General features: G+C 42.9%; 1 protein-coding gene across 1 annotated transcript in view; it reads left to right on the forward strand.

The window, feature by feature from the left end:
- The window catches only part of ncf1 (neutrophil cytosolic factor 1), a 75,721-nt gene that overhangs the window by 11,828 nt on the left and 39,391 nt on the right, over positions 1-24,502 (forward strand). Inside the window, exons 3-5 of the mRNA XM_072589291.1 lie at positions 12,180-12,255; positions 13,430-13,595; positions 18,301-18,359. Of these exons, the coding sequence (XP_072445392.1) occupies positions 12,180-12,255; positions 13,430-13,595; positions 18,301-18,359 (301 nt within the window). The remainder of the gene's footprint in view (positions 1-12,179; positions 12,256-13,429; positions 13,596-18,300; positions 18,360-24,502) is intronic.

Raw genomic sequence — 24,502 nt, forward strand, 5'->3', positions numbered from 1 at the left:
GCTGTCAGCTATGGCACAGTGGTCAATGGCAGATTCCTGAGGCCCACTGTTCCCAGGATCTCACAAAAATTAAAGATTTGATCAAATTACTCAATGCTCCCAGATCACCTCCACCATTCAATGGGATCATTACTTATTTGATAAACCCTACATCCACTTTCTTGCCTTTTTCTCAAGAATCCTAGATTTTTTACTAACTAAAAATCTGTCTATATCAGCATAACATATATTTAATGATCTAGCCTCAACAGCAGTCCATAGATTCACTACCCTTTGAGAGAAGAAATTTCTCCTCATCTCTGTCTTCAGTGGGTGGCCCCTTATTGAGAGATTATGCCCTTGTTGACTCTCCCACAGCATCCAATATCTATGTAGCTGCTTCCTTTAATATTTCAGTTTACAGCCCATTAGGTCCAGGGGTCTTATCGATCTTTAGCTCCTTTTTATTTTTATCTACTCACAGGATGTGAGAATCACTGGCTGAGCCAGCCTTTGTTATCCATTCCTAGTTGCCCTTGGAAAAAGGTGGTGGTGAGCTGCCTCCTTGAACCACTGCAGACCACCTGCTGTAGGGGTAGACCCAGAATGCCTTTAGGGAGGGAATTGCAGAATTCTGACCTAGCGACATTGATGGAATGTCAATATATTTCCAAGTCAGGATGGTGAGTGGCTTGGAGAGGAACTTGCAGGGGATGGTGTTCCTGTGTATCTGCTACCTTTGTCCTCTTACCCTGTCAAATCCCCAGAATCTTTTTTTGCTTCTTTACCCCAACACTACCGCCTAACTGCGGTAGTGCTTATGTTTTCCCCAGCACCCATGGTGTGTGTGTGCAGTGTGAGACACAGTGAAAGACACAAAGTGCACGAATCTTTATTCAATTTCCACCACCAGGAAGATATGAGAAACACCCGAGTGGCCAGTGACAAGCACTGCCCTTCACATCAAAGGGCAATGCTGTGTGATCAAAACAGTGAAAGGGAGGGTAGGGACAAAATCAAAATAGAGTTGGAGGGAGAAATGATGCACTCCACTCCCTGCGGCGCCCACCTCTCCCTGAACGACTCCAGGGTGTTGGTGGACACCACGTGCTCCTTCTCCAAGGACACCCGGGCTCTAACGTAACCCCGGAAGAGGGGCAGGCAGTCGGCCCTAACGACCCCCTCCACGGCCCGCTGCCTGGACCTGTTGATGGCCAGTTTGGCCAGGCCCAGGAGCAGACCCACGAGGAGGTCTTCAGACCTGCCCTCCCTCCTCTGTACCGGGTGCCCGAAGATCAGGAGCGTGGGACTGAAGTGCAGCCAAAAGCAGAGGAGAAGGTTTTTAAGAAAATCAAAAAGGGAGTGCAAACGCCCACACCCAATATATACATGGTCCACGGACTCCACAGCGCCACAGAACAAGCAGTTGGGCTGGGAGTCCGTGAACCACCGCAACCTGCGGTTGCAGGGGACTGCTGCATGCAGCACCCTCCACCCCAGATCCCCGAGAGAAAGGGGGAGGACTCCCGCGTAGAGAGCCCTCCACTGGGGATCTCCACCGCCCGGTGGCAAATGGGCACACCAAGGCGTGTCGGACGGTGGATGAGGGAGAAGAGGTGGACGGTGTGCAGCAGCAGTCTATACAGGGTCTTTCTTTTTACCCCCTTGGAAGGGGACAAAATTAAAATTTCGGAGGCGGCTCAGGTTGTGGGGCACAGGCTCCCGCGGGAAGTACGGGACCTTGGGGCCAATGTGAAATTCCGTCCGGGCTGTGGTGAGCGCGGACGGGATCCCACCACACACCTGAGCGTCCTCCAACTGGTGCACTACGTTGGGTCCGAGCACCGCCGTTTTAAGGCGTCGGATGGCGGTGGCCACGTACCGGACGTCTACCGCTGCCCTGCTCGCTATGTCCTGCGGCAGCGTCCAGCCCAGGCCCCCGGCACCCAGCACGTCCCTGACCCTGGTCACCCTCGCCGCCACGGCCCTCCCCTCCGACAGCCACTCGAACCCGCGAGTACGGAGGTGCGGATTCCTGAGCAACGGCTCCCTGACGACAGCCGCTACTCCAGCCGGAGGGTAGGCGCGATGCAATTCGACCATGTTCCAAACAGTGATCAGGTCCATCCCCAGAATCTTATATGTTTCAACAAAATTGCCTCTTATTCTGTATTCTAATGATTAAAGCCCCAGTCTACTCAACCTCTCCTTCTAAGTCAGTCCCTCTATATCTAATATGGTATCAGCCTTCTCTGGACTGCCTCCAAAAGGGCCCAAAACTGTTACAATATTCCAACCGTGGTTTATGGGTTAGAATTAAAGAAAACTCCAGATGTTGGAATCCAAAGTAGATAAGCAGAAGGCTGGAAGAATACAGCAAACCAGGCAGCATCAGGAAATGCATAAGTCAACGCTTCAAGTATAACCTTCCCTTGACTTTTCCACCTCCTGATGCTGCCTGGCCTGGCTTGTTTTGTTCTTTCAGCCACCTTGTCTACTGTGGTCTGACTAGTGCATGTAAAGTTTTAGAAAGACCTCCCTACTTATATATTCCATTCCCTTTGAAGTAAAGGCCATCATTCCATTTGTCTTCTCCATTACTCACTCAATTTGGATGCTAGCTTTTTGTGATTCCTACACAAGGACTCCTGAACCCAAGGCCCTACCATTAAGTAAATATAAGTGCTGCCCTGGTTTGCCTTACCAAAATGCAACACCTCACATTTATCTAAATTAAATTTCATGTGCCACCCCTCGGCTCATTGGCCCATCTGATCAAGATCCCTGTGCACTGAGATAATCATCTTCACTATCCACTACACCACCAATTTTGGTGTCTTCTGAAAATTAACTAGCCATATGTCCTATATTCATATCCAAATCGTTTATATAAAATGACAAAAAGCAGAGGACCCAGCACCGATCCTTGTGGCAATCCACTGGTCACAGGCCTTCAGTCTGAAATACAACCCTCCACCATCACCCTCTGTCTTCTACTTTCAATCCAATTTTGTATCCAATTGGTTAGCTCCCCCGGATCCCCTGTGATCTAATCTTACTAGGCAGATTACCATGTGGAATCCTGTCAAATGCTTTGCTGAAGTCCACATAGACAATGTCTACTGCTCTGCCTTCATCAATCTTCTTTGCCTCCTCCTCAAAAAACTCAATCAAGTTCTCTAACTTTTTGCTGTTTCCCACTCATTAATGTTAAAATTAAGTGCCAACGACATGCTGTCGGGTTGGAAGGGGTGGGGGGGGATGTTTTCATTAGTCCCAATGTAACAGGTGTGAGTGCCCAAATAGGGAGACTATTAGTATCATTAACATAGGACGTATTGATGAAAAAGCATGGGTATCTACAAATTTAAATTTCACTTGTCTACATTAATATTACTCTTTCTTCATCATTGTAATTCACTAAAACTGTCTTAGTCACAACTCATTATTGGCATACATATTGATGGTTACAGTGGAGTTAAGGACAGTTCTTTATTCTGGAAGAAATGATGTGTTTTTACTCAGTATTTATTGCACGCTTACATTAGTATCCTATGTTGTAGCCACCAGTCAACAGGACCTGGCTGAACTGACTGGCTCAGTAGAATGGTTAGTAAATTTGTAAATGAAAACAAAATTGGTGTAGTGGATAGTGAAGAAGGTTACCTCAGAGTACAATGGCATCTTGATTAGATCCACCAATGGACCAAGGAGTGGCAGGTGAAGTTTAATCCAGATAAATGTGAGGTACAACATTTTGGAAAGGCAAATCAGGAACATTTTACGATCTTTGTTTCTCTTGAACAATGAATTTGAGGGCACATGATATCCACAACCAGGAAATTTCACAAAGATTACTGCCCTGAGAGACAGGTCGGATGTACAGCACAGAAACAGGCCATTTGGCCTCACCAGTCTGAGGTTGTTCCTGCCGTCCTTCCTCCTGTATTTCTCTCAGTACGAGCTCTTAGCCCTGTCTCCTTCACCTTTTTATTGAGTCTCACCTTAAATGGACCTGTATCATTTGCCTCAACTATTATTATGGCTTCTCATAGTCGTTCAGCTCCTCAATGTTTGAATCACCCTTTGTGTTTGGAAAGAATCGTGCTCTTTATTGAATTCTAACCTGCCTGGCTAGTAACTTGCTTTGTTGGTATTGCGTTACAGAAAAAGCTGTACAGGTAAATTGTATAATAACTACCTCTAGGTGGCATATGGAACACACTTGCAAAGAGAAAACTGATGTTTATTTGTAAGTTATAAGAGTGTGTATAAACACCTTCTTCACAAGACAGGAAATTATTGCCCCAGGAGTAGGGCGTGCAGAACTCTCTTGGAGGCTGCTTTTCAGTGGATGAACTATCTCCAACTCTCTATTCTGTCTCCTCCACCTCATGTTCGTTGGGATAAATTGCAGCTTTTTACAAATGTTCAGCCCCAGGAGAGTGGAAACCTTTGTTTCAGTGGCATAGAACATGCAATTAATTTCTAGTGTATCCCTCTGGTATAAGTTGTTCCTAACTGTTGAATCTCAGTTCCCTGGTGCACTGTTAGCATACTATTGCTTGCTTTCACAACACCTTTCTAGTTACCTCCAAATTTTCCGGCAAGATGCTCTGGTCTCGTCTAAGTTGGATGATGTTAACCTGTACTCTGGTGTTAACCTTTACCTTCAGATTTCTCACTGTGAGCTTGTTTCTCATCCTCTATCTCATCTAAATGTTTGTGTGAATTTCCTTTGTCTGGAAGTTGTGGCATGCAGCCACTTCATGCAGGTAAAAACATTGACTGCAGATGCTGGAAACCAAAGTCTAGATTAGAGTGGTGCTGGAAAAACACAGCAGTTCAGGCAGTGTCCGAGGAGCAGTAAAATCGATGTTTCGGGCAAAAGCCCTTCACCAGGAATACAGTATGGAGGGCTTTTACCTGAAACATTGATTTTACTGCTCCTTGGATGCTGCCTGAACTGCTGTGTTTTTCCAGCACCACTCTAATCTAGCCACTTCATGCAGTTGTGTATTTCCTGTCTCTATCATGTTCTCAAACTCAAAGGCATCTTGCAGGTGGTTGGATGCATTGGGTTTTTTTTCCTAACCATTGGCCCTGTTACAGTTTCCTTTGATTCATCGTTCACATTCCTCTTTTGTTCTGCACATCTTTTCCGTGTGTCCTTCCCACAAGTTCTGCAGATTGATGCAGAGATAAGACATTTCCATCTGTCTGTGAATTCACGTGGTCGTTCAAAGCGTCTACACGATTCTCTCCCTCTCTGTACATTCTTTTGTCACTGCTTCACTTACTTTTCTTCTTTAATTGAAGGCTGGTCATTTGGATGCTCACTTGTCTGTACATGGCTTTGCTTGTTCTGCCAATGTGTACAGTCTGTGATGTTGTGAGCTTGTTCTTTTCAATTAGCACTTCTTGTACTTCAGGTTATGCAGAGTCCCTCACTCGTTAAAAGTTGGCCTTTCTTCTGTGTCCTTAAACTTGCATTTTCAGGGTGGCTTTTTTTCTGTCATTTTGCAATAGGTCTTAATCCTGCATGAGATCTTGAATTTCACCAGTAATTCCGATGATTTGATTTTGGCTGGAATTGGGTGCTGATCCTTTCCTGTCCTCTTGAGCTAGTTCCTAGCTGTTAAATTCATTTACTGTTTCCTAACTGGATGTCCTTTTGCCCTCCTCTATTTTCCAATATGAATTAACACTTATTAAGGACTTTTCTTCTGAAAAGCTGTTTGAATATCCACAACCTCATTTTTTAACGAGTTTATTAAACAGCATAGAACAACTTGCAGATAACCACGGAGGAGCAAATTACCACAGATGCTGGAATATGAACTGAAAAAAATGCTCGAGATCACAGCAGGTCAGGCAGCATCCATGGAGAGAAAGCAAACTAACGTTCATCTCTGATAAAGAGTCATCTAGTTAAAGAAACATTAGCTTGCTTTCTCTCAATGGATGCCACCTGACCCATGGTGATCTCCAGCATGTTTTGTTTTCACTGTAGATAACCATTTTATGTCCTGTCTCTTGCTCATTTTTAGGTACTTTCGAATCAACCTGTTCAAAGATGTTATGACACAAGTCTAGAACAGATAGGACTTGACCCCAAACCACCTGACCCAGAGGTAGAGATATTACCGCTGCATCACAAAAGCACCTTAGCTCACATCTATTGCACAAGGCAGTTGGTCATGTGGTTTCATCCTGGTCTCTAGTTTATCAACGTATCCAGTTCTTAAAGCAACACAGTGTTAAAGTACAATGAAGCACAGTCTTTTAATAGACATAGAGCCTTTAATTATGACAAGGTGTGACATTTGTGCCCTTAAAGAGGATGTTCTGCTTCTAAGAGTCCAATGAAATGGCAGTGCTTCATTTGTTCCATGAAGAATGAAGTGGTTTACCATCACATAGCACTTGAGAATGGCACTGTATTCAAGTGAATGAATCATTTATTAACATTTACAATGGGAGTAAATGGATCCACTTGTGACTGAGTGATCTAATGTGATCTAATTTTACCTTTCAGTAGGAGTACTTGGTGTGATAAAACAGAATAAATAAGACAGAAAGTTAGAACATCTGATGTATTTTGGCAGCAGTGTTTAAACAAATAGACTTTTTCAAAATGAGCTTTCTCAATGTGAAATTTTCAAAAGAAATCCTCAAACCTTTTTAGAGTGTTTTCCTTGAATTGAGAAGACAAGCTGAGTTTACCTTCTTCATCCCAGTTATCCTCAGTTTCTCACATTGGCAAGAAACACCATTGAAACTCAATCAGAAATATTGGGAGGTGGGGGCAATATTGGGGAGGGCTTAAACTAACTTGGCAGTTGGCTAACTTGCTGTTCCCCCGTCTCTGTCATTAGCTGAGTAGTCAGTTCTATCTTCTTCATGCTGACCCAGTCTGCCTTTAAACCATTTTCCTTCGACATCTTGACATTAAAAATTTGCATACTTCAAATCTAGACAGTGGGAAGTGAGTGTTCTGACTATCTTCCCACAGTGATATTGGACAGCAGAGACTGACTAACTGTGACTGAGTGTCATTCCACCAGCTGCTGCCTGCTTCACCAGGCACTCAGAAACACATTTCAAATTGGCAGTGAATTTATAACCTGGACACAGACCATTCGGCCCTAATAGCCCAGGAGTGATGTTGGATCACACAAGCTGCCTCCTTCTCTATCCTTGTACCTCTTCATTCCTTTCCCCTGATTTAATTTTCACCTCCTCTTTAATGTATCCATGGGAGTCAGTTGGTCATTGCTATCCTCCTTGGTTTAGTATCTAGCAGCAGAGAGAGGGGAAAGAATTGGGTAGCAGGAAATCATTCTGATTTACAATGCAGAACTGAGTCTGTTTTCCCTCCAATCACCTTTGAGTGATCCATCTTTTGAATAATTGACCTGTGCTTAGAATGGCAGCATCTGTACTGGGATGAGCTCATCTTACATAGTTTAGCAAGAGTGACAATCCTTGATATTGAGGCTGCATTTGACCAAGTGTGGCTCCAAGGAACCCTAGCAAAACTGGAATCAATGGAAATCGGGGGAAAGCTCTCTGCTGGTTTGAGTTCTACCTAGCACACAGGAAAATGGTTATGTTTGAAAATCAGTCATCTCAGTTTCAGAACATCTCTTCAGGAGCTCCTCAGCGTAATGTCCCAGGCCCAACCATCTTCAGCTACTTCATCATTGACCTTCCCTCCATCATCTGGTTAGAATTCCATTGATGACTGTATGATGTTCTCATATCTTTGATACTGAAGCAGTCTGTGTCCTTATGCAGCAAGACCTGGACAACACTCAAGTTTGAACTGACAATAGGTAAGTTACATTCACATCACACAAGTGCCAGGCAATGATAATTTCCAAGCATGGAGAATTTAATCTTCTTCCCTTGACATTCAATGTCACCTCTGTCACTGAATTCCCCATTTTCAACAACCAACGTTGTTACCATTGACCAGAAATTGAATAGGAATAGTCATCCAAGTACAGTGGCTATCAAAGCAGGTCAGAGGCTAGGAATATGCAGCAAATAACTCACCACCTCACTCCCCAAAGCCTGTCCACTATGCACAAGGCAGAAGCTTGACACCATCCAAGTGCAGCACATAATCAGGAAGACAAAAGCGGTGCTGGCCTTTATAATAAGAGGAATTGAACATAAATATATGTTTCAGTTATTGGTGAGATAATATCACCTTATTTATGTAAAGAAGGATGTAGATGCATTGGAGGTAGTTCAGAAAAGGTTTTCTAGTTGGACAGGTTCTGCCTGTTTCCACTGGAGTTTAGACAACTGAGAGGTGAATTGTTGAAGTTTATAAAATCCTGAATGGTCTCGGCAAGATGGATGTGGAAAGCATGTCTTGTGAGTAAGCCCTTAAAATTTGTGACTTCTAATTGTAAAACAGTTAAGCCAGAGATGACGGGACTTAATCATGAGGGACATGGATAGGGTAAATAGACAAAGTCTTTTCCCTGGGGTCAGGGAGTCCAGAACTAGAGGGCATAGGATGAGAGGAGAAAGATATAAAAGAGATCTATGGGGCAACTTTTTCACACAGAGGGTGGTACTTGTATGAAATGAGCTGCCAGCAGAAGTGGTGGAGGCTGGTACAATTGCAACATTTCAAAGGCATCTGGACGGGTGTATGAATAGGAAGGATTTGGGGGGATATGGGCCGGGTGCTAGCAGGTGGGACTAGATTGGCTTGGGATATCTGGTCGGCATGGATGGGTTGGACCGAAGGGTCTGTTTCTGTGCTGTACATCTCTATGATGCTATGACTTTTTTTTTCTTAGAAGGTCATTTGACGTTGGAACTCTTGGCTCAGAAGGTGGTGGTGGCAGTCTCAGTAGATTTTTTTTCAGGCAGAGGTAGTTCGATTATCATTTGCAGATGAATCAAAAGTTATCAGGGAGTGGATGGGAATGTGGAATTTAAAACATAAACACTTATTTATGATCTTATTAACTGGCCGAGCAGACTTTAAGGGTCAAATGGCCTACTTTTGCTTCTAATTTCTATGTTTGTGTGTTCATAATACAAAGTAGCCCACTTGATTGACGCTTCATCTACCACTTTCAACATCCACTCCTTCCACCTCTGATTCTCAGTACTATCTACAAAATGCACTGTAGTGAGCCATCAAGGCTTCTTAGACAGCACCTTTCAAACCAATGAGCACTTCCTTGGAGAAGAACAATGGCAGTAGATACGTGGGAACACTACTGTAAATTGCCCTCCGAGCTACTCACCATCCTGACTTGGAAATATATTGTCGTTGCTTCACTGTTGCTGGGTCAAATCCCGGAACTCCCTCCCTAACAATCTGGGTAGATAGGCTTCAGTCATTCAAGAAGGCAGCTTCTTGAGGTTAAGTAGGGACAGGCAATACATACAGGCCCAGCTAATGATGTTCCAAATCCTACGGGAAAACTTTGAAAAAACTGGTTTCATTGTCCATGAGATAGACGAAGGGAAACCAGTTTGTGTTTCCTCTCTGTTTAATATTGAGTGACTGTCCTTCTCCTCAGCCTCACCCTCACCCTGTACCCTCTTGGAAAGTGTACACGAAGGAGCATTGTGTGAGGATATGACCTAGCACATGTAATGCCTTCACCTCATGGAATGTGGGAGACAGAGAAAGGCGTTTTAGTGCTTGACCCTACTCTATCATTCAATTAGATTACTGTTGATCAGCACTTCACTCTGACTTCCTGCTTTTGTATCATGTCCCTCAGAAGCTTAACTTGCTCCCTCCAACAACATTCACCAAAAAGGTTCACCAAAGATCTTTGGCCAATAGGCTGAGCTATCAGCTGAACACTTACGTCTTGAATTGAGAAGGTGAGCATCAGTTTTGGAGATTTGTGGAAAGATGGTAGTGGGGTGGGGGGAAGCGAAATGGAGGGCTTTGAGGAAGAAGTACAAAACATTACGATACATTAGGCCATCTTACTCCTTCCTGCAAGTTTCTGCCAAGCAATCCCTCCTGAATCTGGAGTAATCTCTTTGCAGAATATGTGCTGAAGCTATTCAATTATTGTGTTGTGATCTCTGTTTTGCATAGGGCCACTGTTAACCCTGCTTTTGAATAAATGTACTCAGTTTCTTCAATTTGAAACAAGTTATTGAAATTGATAAATGAATGATAAGTTCTGTAAGTTTTTATGCTAAAGTCAGTGGATATTAACAAATTGAGGTAGTGGTCAAAGGTTACAGTCAGACATTTTAAAAAATGGTCAGAAATTTGTAAAGGCTTCTCTGTAGATTTCACTGGTTTCAATGGCTTTGAAATGGTATCCATTTGTGATCATTATGGAAAGCAAGGCAGCAATGATGTCTCACCTATTACAGTTTGTCTCTGATCAGAAGAATCTAATTCCCGTGAAGAAAGATGGAACAGTTTAAACCCATATTCACTCACATTTAAAAGAATGACAGCTATAATTGAGATATCTAAGATATTAAAGGCGATTGACAAAATTGATGTTTCCCCTTCAGAGACAATCTGGAACAAGGTCATAGTTTTTTGGATAAAGGGTAGCAGGTCTCAATCTGAAGAGATGAAGAGGGATTCTTCCCTCAAACGGCAGTGAATCTCGAATTCACTGGCACACTGAATAATTTTAAGGAGGAGGTAGATTTTTAATTACTAAAGGCTTGAATGGTTAAGGAGGGCGGTCAGGAAAGTAGAGTTGAAGCTAAGATGCGATGAGCCATGATCAGGCAGCAGAGCAAGCGTGAGAGGCTGAATTGCTATTCCAGCTCCTGGGGCTTATGTTCTTATATTCTATTGGATCACAGCTAAACTCAACCTGGAGGGCAGGTGAGGTGTAACTCGACAAGCAGCTGAATTTAAATGTCATTGGAAGCTGTGAACAATTTGGAGTGAGCTCCAGAGTAACTCTAGTAGAATGATCATTCTGGGACTCACAAAGTCAACAATCACATAACACCAGGTTATAGTCCAACAGGTTTACTTGGAAGCAGTAGCTTTTGAAGCACTGCTCCTACACCAGGTAGCTGTCTATGAAGGGGCAGCGCTCTGAAAGCCAGTGCTTCCAAATACACCTATTGGACTATAGCCTGGTGTGTGTGATTTTAACCTTGTCCACCCCAGTCCAACACATTATGGGGCTGTGGGAGCAGAGCAATCTATTCCTGTTAGGTATATCCGAATCTCACTTCTCATATTGGGAATATGATTCTTCAGTCTTCATTATTAGGCATTGAAGTTAGCTTCTGTTCATTGCTCCTTGGTGTTATGAACTTTTCCCAGAACCTTGTTTTTTTCTATAAAACTCCCTGGCTCCATTTTATTCATCTTTGAGGGACTTACTGAATATCATTCCTTGAGGAAGGGAGAAACAGCAAAGCTGTTGCCAGCTAGAGTGATTGGTGGGAGATAGCTTGGTTGATGTTGCTGTTTGTTCATGATCTGACACTACACCAAACCAGCTTAAAGTACAGATCCTTGCTTAACCCCTTCCCCATTTAGCCCTGTGCTTCCGGTCATCTATTCCACCCCCTCTTTAGTTGCCCCCTTTCCTAAATTGTTCTGTCACTCCATACCATACCCTCCCCCTCTCAGAATTGATGCAATGCAGAAGAAGGCCATTCCTCCCATCTATCAGCACCCTTACCTCTGAATGAGCATGACAATTTGCTGTTATTCTTCAGCCTCTTCCTCTAAACCCTGAATATTGTTTCTATTCAAATAAGCATCTGGTGCCCTCTTGAACCCACCTCTATCACATTTCCAGGCAGTGCATTCCAGACCCTAAACACTCACTGTGTGTAAAGGTTTTTCTTTCTCACCTCGCCTATGTTTCTTTTGCAAATTAAGTTTAAATTTGTGTCCTCTTGTATTCAATCCTTTGAGTGGGAGCAGTTTCTCCCTGTCCATACCCGTGTGGACTCTGAAAACTTCAATAGAAACTTCTCTTAGCTCGCTTCTCTCGAAGGAAAGCAGCCCCAGCTTTCTTCTTCTTGATGATTCTCTTTTAAAATTCATATTTATGGCCAAATTTATTATTTTTGATTTATCTTCTCAAATCTCCTTGTTTCAGAATCTATTTTCTTACATTTCACCGGATGAACTTTGTATCTGTTAAATAGAAAACGTTGACTTACCTTTGACAGTTTCACATTTAGATTTTTCTTCCTCTCATCAGAAAATGCTGAAGGAGATGTTTCCTATTGAAGCTGGAGAAATTGATTCCAAAAACAGGACTCTACCCCATTTACCAGGTAGGTCCGCATTAGGCTTGGAAGCTGTCGTTTATTGTGAAAACAATTGCTTCAATGTTTTTTCTGTTTAAGGGTAAGGTGCAGGGAGAGGAATTTTGAGGATGGTGATCCTTGTGTAAACTCTCTGCAGCTTAGGATCATCATTAAATTGTCTTTGATATGTGGGAGAAGAAACATTTTCATTGATTTACCTTATCACATGAGAGCAGTGAATATGAATGTTTATGTTGATGGAGATTCTTGCTTTATACCGGCAAATCCAAATCTTATTAAGGAAGCAGAGTGTGAAACAATCCTGATGAACAGGGAGCCCAGTAGTCTGTGTGGCTAGCACAATGTATAGCCAGCCTGCAGCTCTTAAAGGCAACCTATCCCTCTGAAAGCAATAGACTCAATTGACAAAAGTTTCTCCAGAGTGTCTCTGGAATCTTCACTTGGAGGGAAGAGGAGATCAAATGAGCGCTGAGACCAAAGAGAGAGCACCCTCATGTTTTCAAATGTACTCCTGGAGGTGTTAATGATGGAAGGGAAAGGAGGAGAGAATCCTGGAAGAGCCCTGACAATACATCTTGAGAAGGAAATAGCCAAAGGTGACCAGAGAAAAGGGTCTGGCCCCAAGGAGCTGGCCACTGCGCTGGAAAACATTCAGTGACCTCACAAGTGGATGCATCTCCTCTCCAAGCATCAGAAACCTGACTGGCTGCTCCAGCCACATCAGTCAGCCGGCAGCCTAACAATCAGCTAGTCAGCTAGCCAACCCCCACCCCTCACCTTCATACTGTTAGTGCCACATCTACCTCTCTGTATTCACAGAATTCCCACTATTAAGCCTGAACCATACTCTTCCAAGTGTCATGTCTAGTGTTTTCCTTGATTTCTCAGCTAATATTACAGGTAATTTACTGTTATTTTACAACCAGCCATCGCCCACAATAATCCCTACCCCCAGCTCCCTGCAAACTCCTCTTCACTCCAGGCCCAATCTTTGGTTCCATATGTACTGAAGATAAATTTAATGTGGATGTGCTGCTCGCATACTGAATGATCAAATTGCTATTTGTGAGAGCTTGCTGCATGCAAATTGGCTGCTGTGTTTCCTGCAGGAAAGTGGTGATCTCTTCAGTGACAGTCAACTCTTCTTTTGGGCAATGACACAGCATTGTGTTCTTCACAGCTCCCAGGTGGTTAGAGGGTCACAAGGCCACAGAGAACAGGCAAAGTACCCTTTCTGACTACATCCAGTCCTTGGTCAACCAACCGCCAAAGATCTCCCGCTGCCAGTGGATTCTGAACTTCTTTCAGGTCCGCCCTGACGATGTGGTCCTGCCAGATCCACACCCGTGAGTATGGACCACTCCTGTTATCAGCCCAACGCAATGACAAAATGTTCGACCTGAGAAGGGATGCTGTAGGTCATATGGAGGGAAATTCAACTTGATATATTTATGAGAATAGATCAGGACTCCGTTATACACTTTACCCAGTTTACTTTGGGCCCTCTGTGCAGTCGGAGTTTTTTTGTCTCTACCATAAATCTACACCTTCTCTTCTTTCCAAGAGTAATTTTAACTCTTTATAATAATGTAAAATAAGTAAAAGAAAATTGTCAGCAATTTTTACATTTTTCTTTTCCATTGATTTCAATCATTAAAACTTCTTACGATTTGCAGATGCTCTGGCTTTAATAGAGGTTTTTGTCTTCTACTGGTTATCTTTTGAAACCTTATACAATGATATGGTAATGCTCAGGCATTTAAATTTATTGTGGAAATTAAATTGTACAGAACAATCAAACAACTTTAACAATCGTAATTTTATCAACCTGTGTTCTGACTGTGACAAAGGGAATATTTTACAAACTCTAAGGCTCGGATTATACTGGCACCTGAGGGCAGGATGATAGTTGGATATAAGTGGGTGGAGCAATAAATTTGGGAAGAAATTTCACATTGATCCTGTCATAGAGATATACAGCATGGAAACAGACCCTTTGATCTAACCCGTCCATGCCAACCAGATATCCCAACCCAATCTAGTCCCACCCGCCAGCACCCAGCCCATATGCCTCCAAACCCTTCCTATTCATATACCCATCCAAATGCCTCTTAAATGTTGCAATTATACCAGCCTCCACCACTTCCTCTGGCTGCTCATTCCATACACGTACCACCCTCTGTGTGAAAAAGCTACCCCATAAGTCTCTTTTATATCTTTTTCCCCTCACGCTAAACCTATGCCCTCTAATTCTGGACTCCCCAACCCCAGGGAAAAGACTTTGCCAATTTACCCTTTCCATGCCCCTCATAATTTTGTAAACCTCTATAAGGTGGCACCCCTCAGCCTCCGACGCTCCAGGGAAAACAGCTCCAGCCTGTTCAGCCTCTCCCTGTAGCTCAAATCCTCCAACTCTGGCAACATCCTTGTTAATCTTTTCTGAATTATTTCAAGTTTCACAACATCTTTCCGATAGGAAGGAGACAAGAATTGCGTGCAATATTCCAACCATTGTCCTGTACAGCCACAACATGAGCTCCCAACTCCTGTACTCAATACTCTGACCAATAAAGGAAAGCATACCAAATGCCTTCTTCGCTGTCTAATCTACCTGCGACTCCACTTTCAAGGAGCTACGAACCTGCACTCCAAGGTCTCTTTGTTCAGCAAAACTCCCTTAGACCTTACCATTAAGTATATAAGTCCTGTTAAGATTTGCTTTCCCAAAATGCAGCACCTCACATTTATCTGAATTAAATTTCATCTGCCACTTCTCAGCCCATCGGCCCGTCTGATCAAGATCCTGTTGTAATCTGAAGTAACTTCACTGTCCACTACACCTCCAATTTTGGTGTCATCTGTAAACTTACTAACTGTACCTCTTTATGCTCACATCCAAATCATTTATGTAAATGACAAAAAGTAGAGGACCCAGCACTGATCCTTGTGGCACTCCACTGGTCACAGGCCTCCAGTCTGAAAAACAACCCTCCACCACCACTCTCTGTCTTCTACCTTTGAGCCAGTTCTATAACCAAATGACTAGTTCTCCCAGTATTCCTTGCTAACCTTTCCTGTCACTAGGGAAAATTTCTCAATGGAGGAGCCAGAAACAGGTAGGCTGCCCACTCCAAGGGACAGGCATGGGATTACCATCATTAAAGACCCTATCACAGGCATTTTACAGGGCTATCAGCATTTTGCTGATGCTGGAGCACATAGCAATGAGGGTGGCAAAGCTTGAGAAGAAAGAGTGTATGAGTGTGTATGAGTGTGAGAGAGAGAGTGAGTGAGTCCAAGTGGGAGCAATAGATTTTTTAATTTGGATTTGTTCTTGGGATGTTGGCATCTACTGGGTTTTACCAGCATTTATTGTCCAAAGGGCAGTTAAGAGTCAATTGTATAGCTGTGGGTTTGGAATCACATGTAGGTCACACCAAGTAAGGATGGCAGATTTTAATGACCAGACATTTTTTAATAGCAACCAACATGGTCACCATTATCATGGAATCAGTGAATCCCTACAATGTGGAAGCAGGCCACTTGGACATCCTCTCCCTGTAACTCTACTTTTTCCATTTCCTGTAGCCTGCACATCCCTGGACACGACAGGCAAGTTAGCATAGCCAATCCACCTAACCTGCACATCTTTGGACCTTGGGTGGAAACTGGAGCAGCTGGAGGAAACTCTTGCAGACACGGGGAGAATGTACAAACTCCACACAATCACTTGAAGCTAGAATCAAACCTAGGTCCCTAGCACTGTGAGACAGCAGTGCCAACCACTGAGCCACTGTGCCACCCACTTATGAATCCGCTTATGGCACTCCAACCACTTATGTTCTACTGCTATCCTGTCCTCAGGTGCCAGTATAATCCTAGCCTCAGAATGTTCAAAATATTCCTTATGTCACAGTCAGAAAACAGGTCAGAAAACTATGACGGTTAGGCTAGCTGTCCATTCCAGGTTTTTTTATTGAATTCAAATGTCACCTTCTTCAGTAGTAGGATTTGAACTCATATCTCCAGAACATTAGCCTGGGGTTCTGGATGATTAGGCCAGTGACATTGCTATTATGATACTGCCATACCCACCCTCTTCCCTTCTGAAAACCTATTCACAAGGTAGGCTGGGGAGGAGAAACACCCAGGCTGAAAGGCAGCCCCCGACTGACCCACGCTTTCAAATGCAGTTGGCTGAGACCATCTCAAAGTGTGCACCACCAGAAATGAACACAATAGCAGGGATAGTTAAACCCGGCTCCCTAAGCTCAGCCCCAGTCCCTATCTCATTCTCTGATGATCAGGACATAGGGGCCTGCTCTGTTTCCCTCTATCTCTGCTACTAAGCTGAAATGACAAAAAAAGGTTTGATTCGCTAGCTCTGCTGCTTGACACTTTTTAATAACTTTTCTTTATTAATTACTCATTCATTTAAATTATTGACTTATTATTTGGAATTATTTTACCAAAATTCATTTTAAAAATGTTGAAGTGTTTTCAATTCCCTTGTGCTGAGTGAAAGAAAATTGGAAAATAGCTCCCCATGTGAAACATTGGACAACCGTGCTTTACACAGGGTTTTTTTAGTGAGTTCTCATTAAGGCCAAATAAAATCTTTGCTGTTATACTCTAAAATCCTTATCATAAAGACTAAAACACAATTTGCTTTCCTAATTTCCTACTTCAGATGGAATCTAACTAAGGTTTCCAAGTACAATCACTCCTACCCTTAGATATGAAGGTGAATGTTCCATTGTTCATAGCTGTCTATTCCATACAAGCAACCTTTATACATGGATACTGGAATATCTTCAGGCAAACCACTATTAGGAATTCCCACTCTTTAGGAAGTGTTCTGTTTTAGCCCTCCTACATCTAGTGTGGGTGAATTCACACTTGACTATGTTGAAATTAATTTGTTACAGTTTCATTTAAAACTGAAACAAAACATTATGTACTGTCTTGATTAAGATATGTGAAATGAAAAACGAAAATGTCAGACTTGTCAGCACCCTGGTATTACCTGTAGAGAGAGTCTCAGTTAACGTTTCAGGCCAAAGACCTTTCCTGAGAGCCAGTTGAGACCTTTCTGATGAACAATCTGAAACATTGTCTCTTTGCTTTGCTCCATAGATGCTGCTCGACCTGCTGAGAAGTTTTCATTTTTATGCCACAATTAATATCTCTTTGGTCATTTTTAAGCTGCTCCCAGTGCAATCTAACTTTATGTTGGACATGTGGATCTCTATCCTGACATTGAAACCATTAATCAATACAGTACATAGTCAAGGCCCCAACACTACAAGACCCCTAGACCAATTCCACCCATTGGGGTTTCTGCCCAATGTCCCTGTTTGTCTCCTGCCACTCAATGAGCTTCCAAACCTTGTAATTAATTTGCCTTCAATTCCATGAGCTTCAATCTTGGTAAACAGTCTCTTATGAGGAACTTTATCAAATGCCTTCTGGAAATACACAAAAATAACATGCACAGGCATTCTCCTGCCCTTTAGTCATCTCTTTTGAGCATTCATTTGGGTTTGCCAGAGTAGATCAATTCTGTACAAATCCACATTGTTCAGTTGATTAAAGAGAGCCATTTTCACAGTGTCCAGTCACTCAATCCCTCATTATAGGTTCTAGTCATTTCTCAACCAAAAGGTGTTAGGCAAACTGATTAATAATTATCTAACTTTCTCCCTTCACCTCCATTCAGTAGAGAATTGAATGACTGCATCTGAAATAACAGTTTCAAAATTGAGGGAGATTTCAATTGCATTAATAATACTTTCACCTGCTTTCAAAAGTCTAAGAGGAAAACTATCTACTCCTGGGGATTTCTCTCTCTTCAGTGCCATTATTTCCTTTATTATTGCTCTTTGACCTTTGTTAATTTTGGTGAGCAGAGCCCCCAGATTCAATATTAATTTGTTGTTCTGCCAGATAAAACCGATGCAAAGTAATTATTCAACAAAATGTCCACCATTTCCTTTTTTTTATATAGCATTACCAGTATGTTAATTCATGTACCATGTTTTCTATTTACAGGACAAAAAAGACAGAAACTTATTTGTTGACAAAAGATAAAGCAAAAACAAGCATGTCCGGTAAGTGTCTTTCTTTTGAGATGTTGACTATTTCTAGTTAGTTTGGTCTGACACTGTGGTTGCAGTTGAAACGAAAAGTTTTGAACTACAAACTTGACATTTAATAATACTTTGGAAAATAAAGGAAGGACTTCAACAAGTTTAATGTAAACCAGATATTGCATTGTAAAAATAGAAAATACATCTTCCAAGAAACAAAGAGATCAGTTCAGCAGAAAGCCTTGCAGAATATCAAAAGTACAAGGATAAAATTACACAGGACATTGAGAAAGAAAAGAAAGGCATGAAAAGAAATTGACAAGTAAAACCAAGGAAATTCCAAAGATATTTTATGAATACATAAAGTATAAAAGGATAACAAAGGAAAGAGTGAAGCTGAATAGAAACAGATCAGGGAATGTGTTTCAATCAGGAAGACTGGGGATGTTCTTAATGAATATTTCTCATCTGTTTTCACAGAAGAGGGTTTGATATTTTACATTGTATTTAGGGAAGGAGAATATGGACTATTTGATAGGGTAAACATTGAGTGGTATTATATTAAGCACATAAAAACATGCATGTTTTTAAAAATTATGTAAAAATATATTAAAAACATGTACAGTCCATATTATCAGATCATCATGGACCTCCTTAAGGAAAGATTTCTCCTGATAAACTTTATTATTGAATGTTTTGAGGATTAATAAGGAATATCAATGAGGGCGTTGCCTGATGTCGCAAGATGTAAGACATACGATCACAAGATCCCATATCTGTCATACCAGGTATTAGAAAGGTAAAAGCTCATGGGGATCCAAGGGAAAGTGAGAAGTGTAAAGCCATAAGACAATGGAGCAGAAGGAGCCATTCAGCTCATTGGGTCTACTCCACCATTCAATCAGATCATGGCTGATCTGATCATCCTAACCTTCCCTTTCCTGCCTTTCCCCATAACCCTTGAGTCCCTTCATGATTAAACATCTGTCTCAGCCTTGAAAATACTTATATACCAGCCTTAATAGCCCTCTGTGATATAGAATTCCACAGATGCCTTCTTCTCCAAGAGAAGTTGTTCCACTTCATCCCTGTTGTAAATAGGCAATGTCTTATTAATACAGTATCATATAAATCCTCTATAATACACTGTAGCATTTTCCCAATGACAGATGTTAAGCTAATGGGCCTATAATTACCTTCATTTTCTCCCACCTACCTGGGCTTTGCTATGGACCATTTTGCCTTCATGCTCCTGAAACCTCCAATCATCAATTGGGTGATCTTGCCTGGTCCATACTTTGATTGGTAACTGGAGTTAACATTCATAGAGATTTTAGTCAAATCTGTTTCTCCTCTCAATTCCAGTGCAAAATACATCCTGTCTCCCAATAATTGCTCCCAGTCCAAGCAAGATGTTTGGATGGAGACTAGTTTCCATTCTGTGGAACACATTTAACAAGGTGGTCTAGAGGACTTTGATTGGGTTGGAAATTTTGTGACTTTTTGATGCTTCTTGTTCAGAGAATGATTGCTACATATATCACAGTCAGAGCAGGGAATCTGCAGGATTTAGAATGCCACAATCACATTCCCAGTCCTACAGTGACTTCACACCATTCACCTTCTCACACTCAGTTAATGTACCTCACAGTCAATGATGTGTAATCGTGGGTAGCAAGTAGGAGTTGATAATCTGATCATCAGGGTATCCGAGTTGGTAGATAATGCCACTAAATGTGGTTGTGGTTTCAACCCCCACTATAAACAATCATTTTCTTTGGCAGATGTTTGATTAGTAGGAGAGCCAGGATCATTGGTGGGAGGGCAGCGAATGACAAATTAAAAAGTGCGGTTGATACCATGACCAGAGCAGCCATATATCATTGAGTGGCAAAGCAGGCTCAAATGGCCTACCCCAGTCCCTAAGTCCTATGTACCTAACATTGGGCTGATGTGACTTTAGTATTGAGCTGAGTTAGAAGGTGAGGGAGGAGAGATACAATTGGCACAGATTCAGTGCCCATTTTAAAGCTGTACATGTTTTCCTCATTCTCCATGATCCTTACATTATTTGCAACACTTAACAATTTGCAATATTGTAATGTCTACAAAATTAATTACCTTTCAGCCCAACCAGCTGGTCCCAGTACAGGAATAATCAATTCTAACTGCAGTTACAAAGCTTATTTTCAATTCTTTTCCTTCAGTTGAGTTTACGTTAACATGACCCTGGAAGAGGGTGCATCAGACATTTATTTGAATGACACAAGGTTTGAGAGACTTCCATTATTTGGGGATATTGGAGAAACTGTGATCTTCTCTAGAACAGAGAAGGTTGAGGGGAGATTTATTCAAAGCACTCATAAGGATGAGAGTTTGGATGGTATTAATAAGCAAAAACTGTTTCTATTGGCAACAGTATTAGTAACCAGAGGATGCCGTCTTCAGCTCATTGGAAATAAATTCAAGTGGAAATTAGAAAGAATACCTTTTATATTGATGATTGATTTGCATTACACATTGATGCCAACTTAAGACTATAAGACCATAATGTATAGGAGCAGAATTAGACCATTTGGCCCATCCAGTTTACTCCACCATTCAATCATGGTTGGTACCTTTCTTAATCCCATTCTTTGGCCTTCCCCCCATAACTCTTAATCATCTTACTAATCAATTTATCTCTGTCTTAAATACACGCAATGATTTGGCCTCCATAACCCTCTGCAGCAATGGGTTCCACAGAGTCACCACTCTCTGGCTAAAGAAATTTCTCCTCATCTCAGTTCTAAAGGGTCATCCCTTCTCTCTGAGGCTATGTCCTCAGTCCTAGTCTCTCCTACCAGTGGAAACCCATTCTCCAAGTCCACTCCATCCAGGCCTCTGTGAGTTCAATCCAATCCCCACCCATCCTTCTAAACTCCATGTACAGACACCGAGACCTCAATGGCTCTTCATCTGACAAACCCTTCATTATGAAATCATTTTGTAAATCTCCTCTGGTCTCCCTCCAATACCTAGACATTTTTCCTTACATACGGGGTCCAAACCTGCTCTCAATATTCCAAGTACAGTCTGACCAGAGCCTGAAACAGCCCCAGCAGTACATCTCTGCTCTTGTATGCTAGTCCTCTTGAAATGAATGCCAATATTGCATTTGCCTTCCTAACTGCCGACCGAACCTGCATGTTAACCTTGAAAGAATCCTGGCCTAGGTCTCCCAAGTCCCTTTGTGCTTCAGATTTCTGAAGCCTTTCCCCATTTAGGAAATAATATATGCTTCTATTCTTCCTGCCAAAACCTCATACTTTTCCACATCGTACTCCTTCTGCTTCTTGCTCAGTCTGTCCAAGTCCTTGGCATGGGTTCAGTTCCTGCACAGACTGAGGTTACCATTGAAGGACTCTTTCATAACATCTCTCCTCACCAGAGGCCTGGAGAACTTCAGGTTAAACCACCACAAGTTGTGTCTCTCTAATAACAGAGCAGCCCTATGGTTCGGTCAGACTATGGCAACTATACTTTTGCTTTTTAAACACTGAGTTACGATGATCTGAAATGCACTGCCTGAAAGGATCATGGAAGGAGATACAATAATCGTTTTCAAAAAGTGAATTTTGAAAATGTCAAATGACAGCACATTGGAGAAAGAAACAGAAAAAGGCACTAAAAGGGTCTTTCAAAGAGCCAGAAGAGGCCAGATGAGCTGAATGGCTTCCTTGTTTGGTTGTATGAAACTTCTTCCTGTAGTGGTAATGAGATTAGATTAGATTAGATTACTTACAGTGTGGAAACAAGTCCACACTGCCTCGCCTAAGCGTAATCCACCCATACCCCTACATCTACCCCTTACCTAACACTACGGGCAATTTAGCATGGCCAATTCACCTGACCTGCACATCTTTGGACTGTGGGAGGAAACCGGAGCACCCGGAGGAAACCCACGCAGACATGGGGAGAATGTGCAAACTCCACACAGTCAGTCACCCGAGGCGGGAATTGAACCCGGGTCTCTGGCGCTGTGAGGCAGCAGTGCTAACCACCGTGCCACCGTGCCGCCCACTTCCGTGTACTCCCGGAAGTGAATCTCTCAACCTTTCAACTGTCTGTAAAGAGATTCCTCCCACCACTACTGCCCTTTATGCCTCTCCCCACACTGTGCATCCCTTCCGTACAATATTGTAATGGCTCCTCATTCTGAAGAAACACCTGCTGGAAACAGTCAGCTTTTATCCATATGTCCCACCTTTTCCAATTTGAGATCCTTTCATAATCTCTATTTACAGTTAATTAGCAAGAGTCAAGATAGGTTGGAAAACAGAGGAGTGGAATTAGTTGGAGCGTCTCTGGCACTGCTGGCTAGTGCATAAGTAGTTGTAGATCATTACCACTGGTAGGAGGCTTTACAGTGATGTGTTTATATAGACACGCACCATTTAAAGGTGAACGTAGCAAGCGACAACGTTGAGAGGAGGTGCATGTTAATGTAAGATGGTGGAGTCAAAAGGTGTGGTGCTGGAAAAGCATAGCAGGTCAGGCAGCATCCGAGGGGCAGGAGAGTCAATGGTTCAGGCATAAGTCTTTCATCAGGCTTATGACCAAAATGGCAACTATCCTCCTCTTCAAATGCTGCTTGACCTGCTGTGCTTTTCCAGCACCACACCTTTTAACTCTTGGCTCTTCAGCATCTGCAGTCCTCACTTTCATCTGCAATATGTGAGCAGGAATAGAGAGGGCAAAATTGTACTCCGTGTGATGAGTTAAAGTGTGTCTATTTTAATGCTAGAAGTGTCAGGAATGAGGGTGATGAACTTAGAGCATGGATCAGTACTTGAAACTGTGATGGTGCAGCCATTACGGAGGCTTGGATATCACAGGGGCAGGAATGGTTGTTGGATATTCCAGGATTTAGATTTTTCAAAAAGAATAGTGGAAAGATAAACAAGGTGGAGGAGTGGTATTGCTGACCAGGAAGTGTATCATAGCTGCAAAAAGAGAGGTCGTCGAGGAGGGTTTGTCTGCAGAGTCTGTATGGGTGGAAGTCAGAAATAGGAAAGGAGCAATCACTGTATTGGGAGTTTTCTACAGACTCCCCAATAGTGACAGACACACAGAGGAGCAGATTGGGAGGCAGATTTTGGAAAGGTACAGAAGTAACTGCACCTTGGAAAGGGTTGTTGTCATGGGTGTCATGACCTAATATTGATTGGAACCTCCTTAGTTCAAATAGTTTACTTAGAGCAGTTTTTGTCAGGTATGTCCAGGAAGGATTCCTGATGCAATATGTAGATAGGAGAGAGGAGTTCATACTGGATTTGGTGCTTGGCAACAAACCAGGCCAAGTCTCAGAATTCTTGGTAGAAGAGCATTTCGGTGATAGTGATCACAACTCCCTGACCTTTACTATACTCATGGAGAGGGATAGGAGCAGATGGTGTGGGAAAGTATTCAATTGGGGGAGGGGGGGGCTTGCAATGCTATTAGACAGAAACTGGGGCACCTAAACTGGGAATAGATAGAGAGGAACCTTGATTATCCGAATACCAATTATCTGAAAATCAGATTGTCCGAAGGAGATCTTGAGGTCCCGATAGAAACATTACATCAAAGACGTGTTTCCAACACTGATTGCGTCTTTTGTTTACAGTGATTAAACAGGTACCGTCTCCAAATGACTGACCTCCTGCCCTTGCTCCCCACACTTTCCCTGGAGTTCAACACAGGGGTGTACCCTAACCCCACCCCTTCCCCAGATAATCTCTCCAACATTGTCCTGTACAGGGCAAACATGGAACCCATCAAAAAGTTTCAGTAAAAAGTTTCTGTGTGTGTGTGTGTGTGTCGTATTGTTAGTGTCCAGTCTGGCTGCCCCGGAGAGGGGGGTGGGGGCAGTGCTGGACAAAGGGGGTGGTGTTGGACGGGGTTGGGGGGTGGGGGAAGGGATGTTGGGCGGAGTTGGGGGGCGGGGGAAGGGATGTTGGGCGGGGTTGGGGGGGGCGGGGGAAGGGATGTTGGGCGGGGTTGGGGGGGCGGGGAAGGGATGTTGGGCGGGGTTGGGGGGGGCGGGGAAGGGATGTTGGGCGGGGTGGGGGGGCGGGGGAAGGGATGTTGGGCGGGGTGCGGGGGAAGGGATGTTGGGCGGGGTGGGTGGGTGCGGGGGAAGG

Source organism: Chiloscyllium punctatum, chromosome 19, assembly GCF_047496795.1.
Source record: "Chiloscyllium punctatum isolate Juve2018m chromosome 19, sChiPun1.3, whole genome shotgun sequence".
Classification (NCBI taxonomy): Eukaryota; Metazoa; Chordata; class Chondrichthyes; order Orectolobiformes; family Hemiscylliidae; genus Chiloscyllium; species Chiloscyllium punctatum.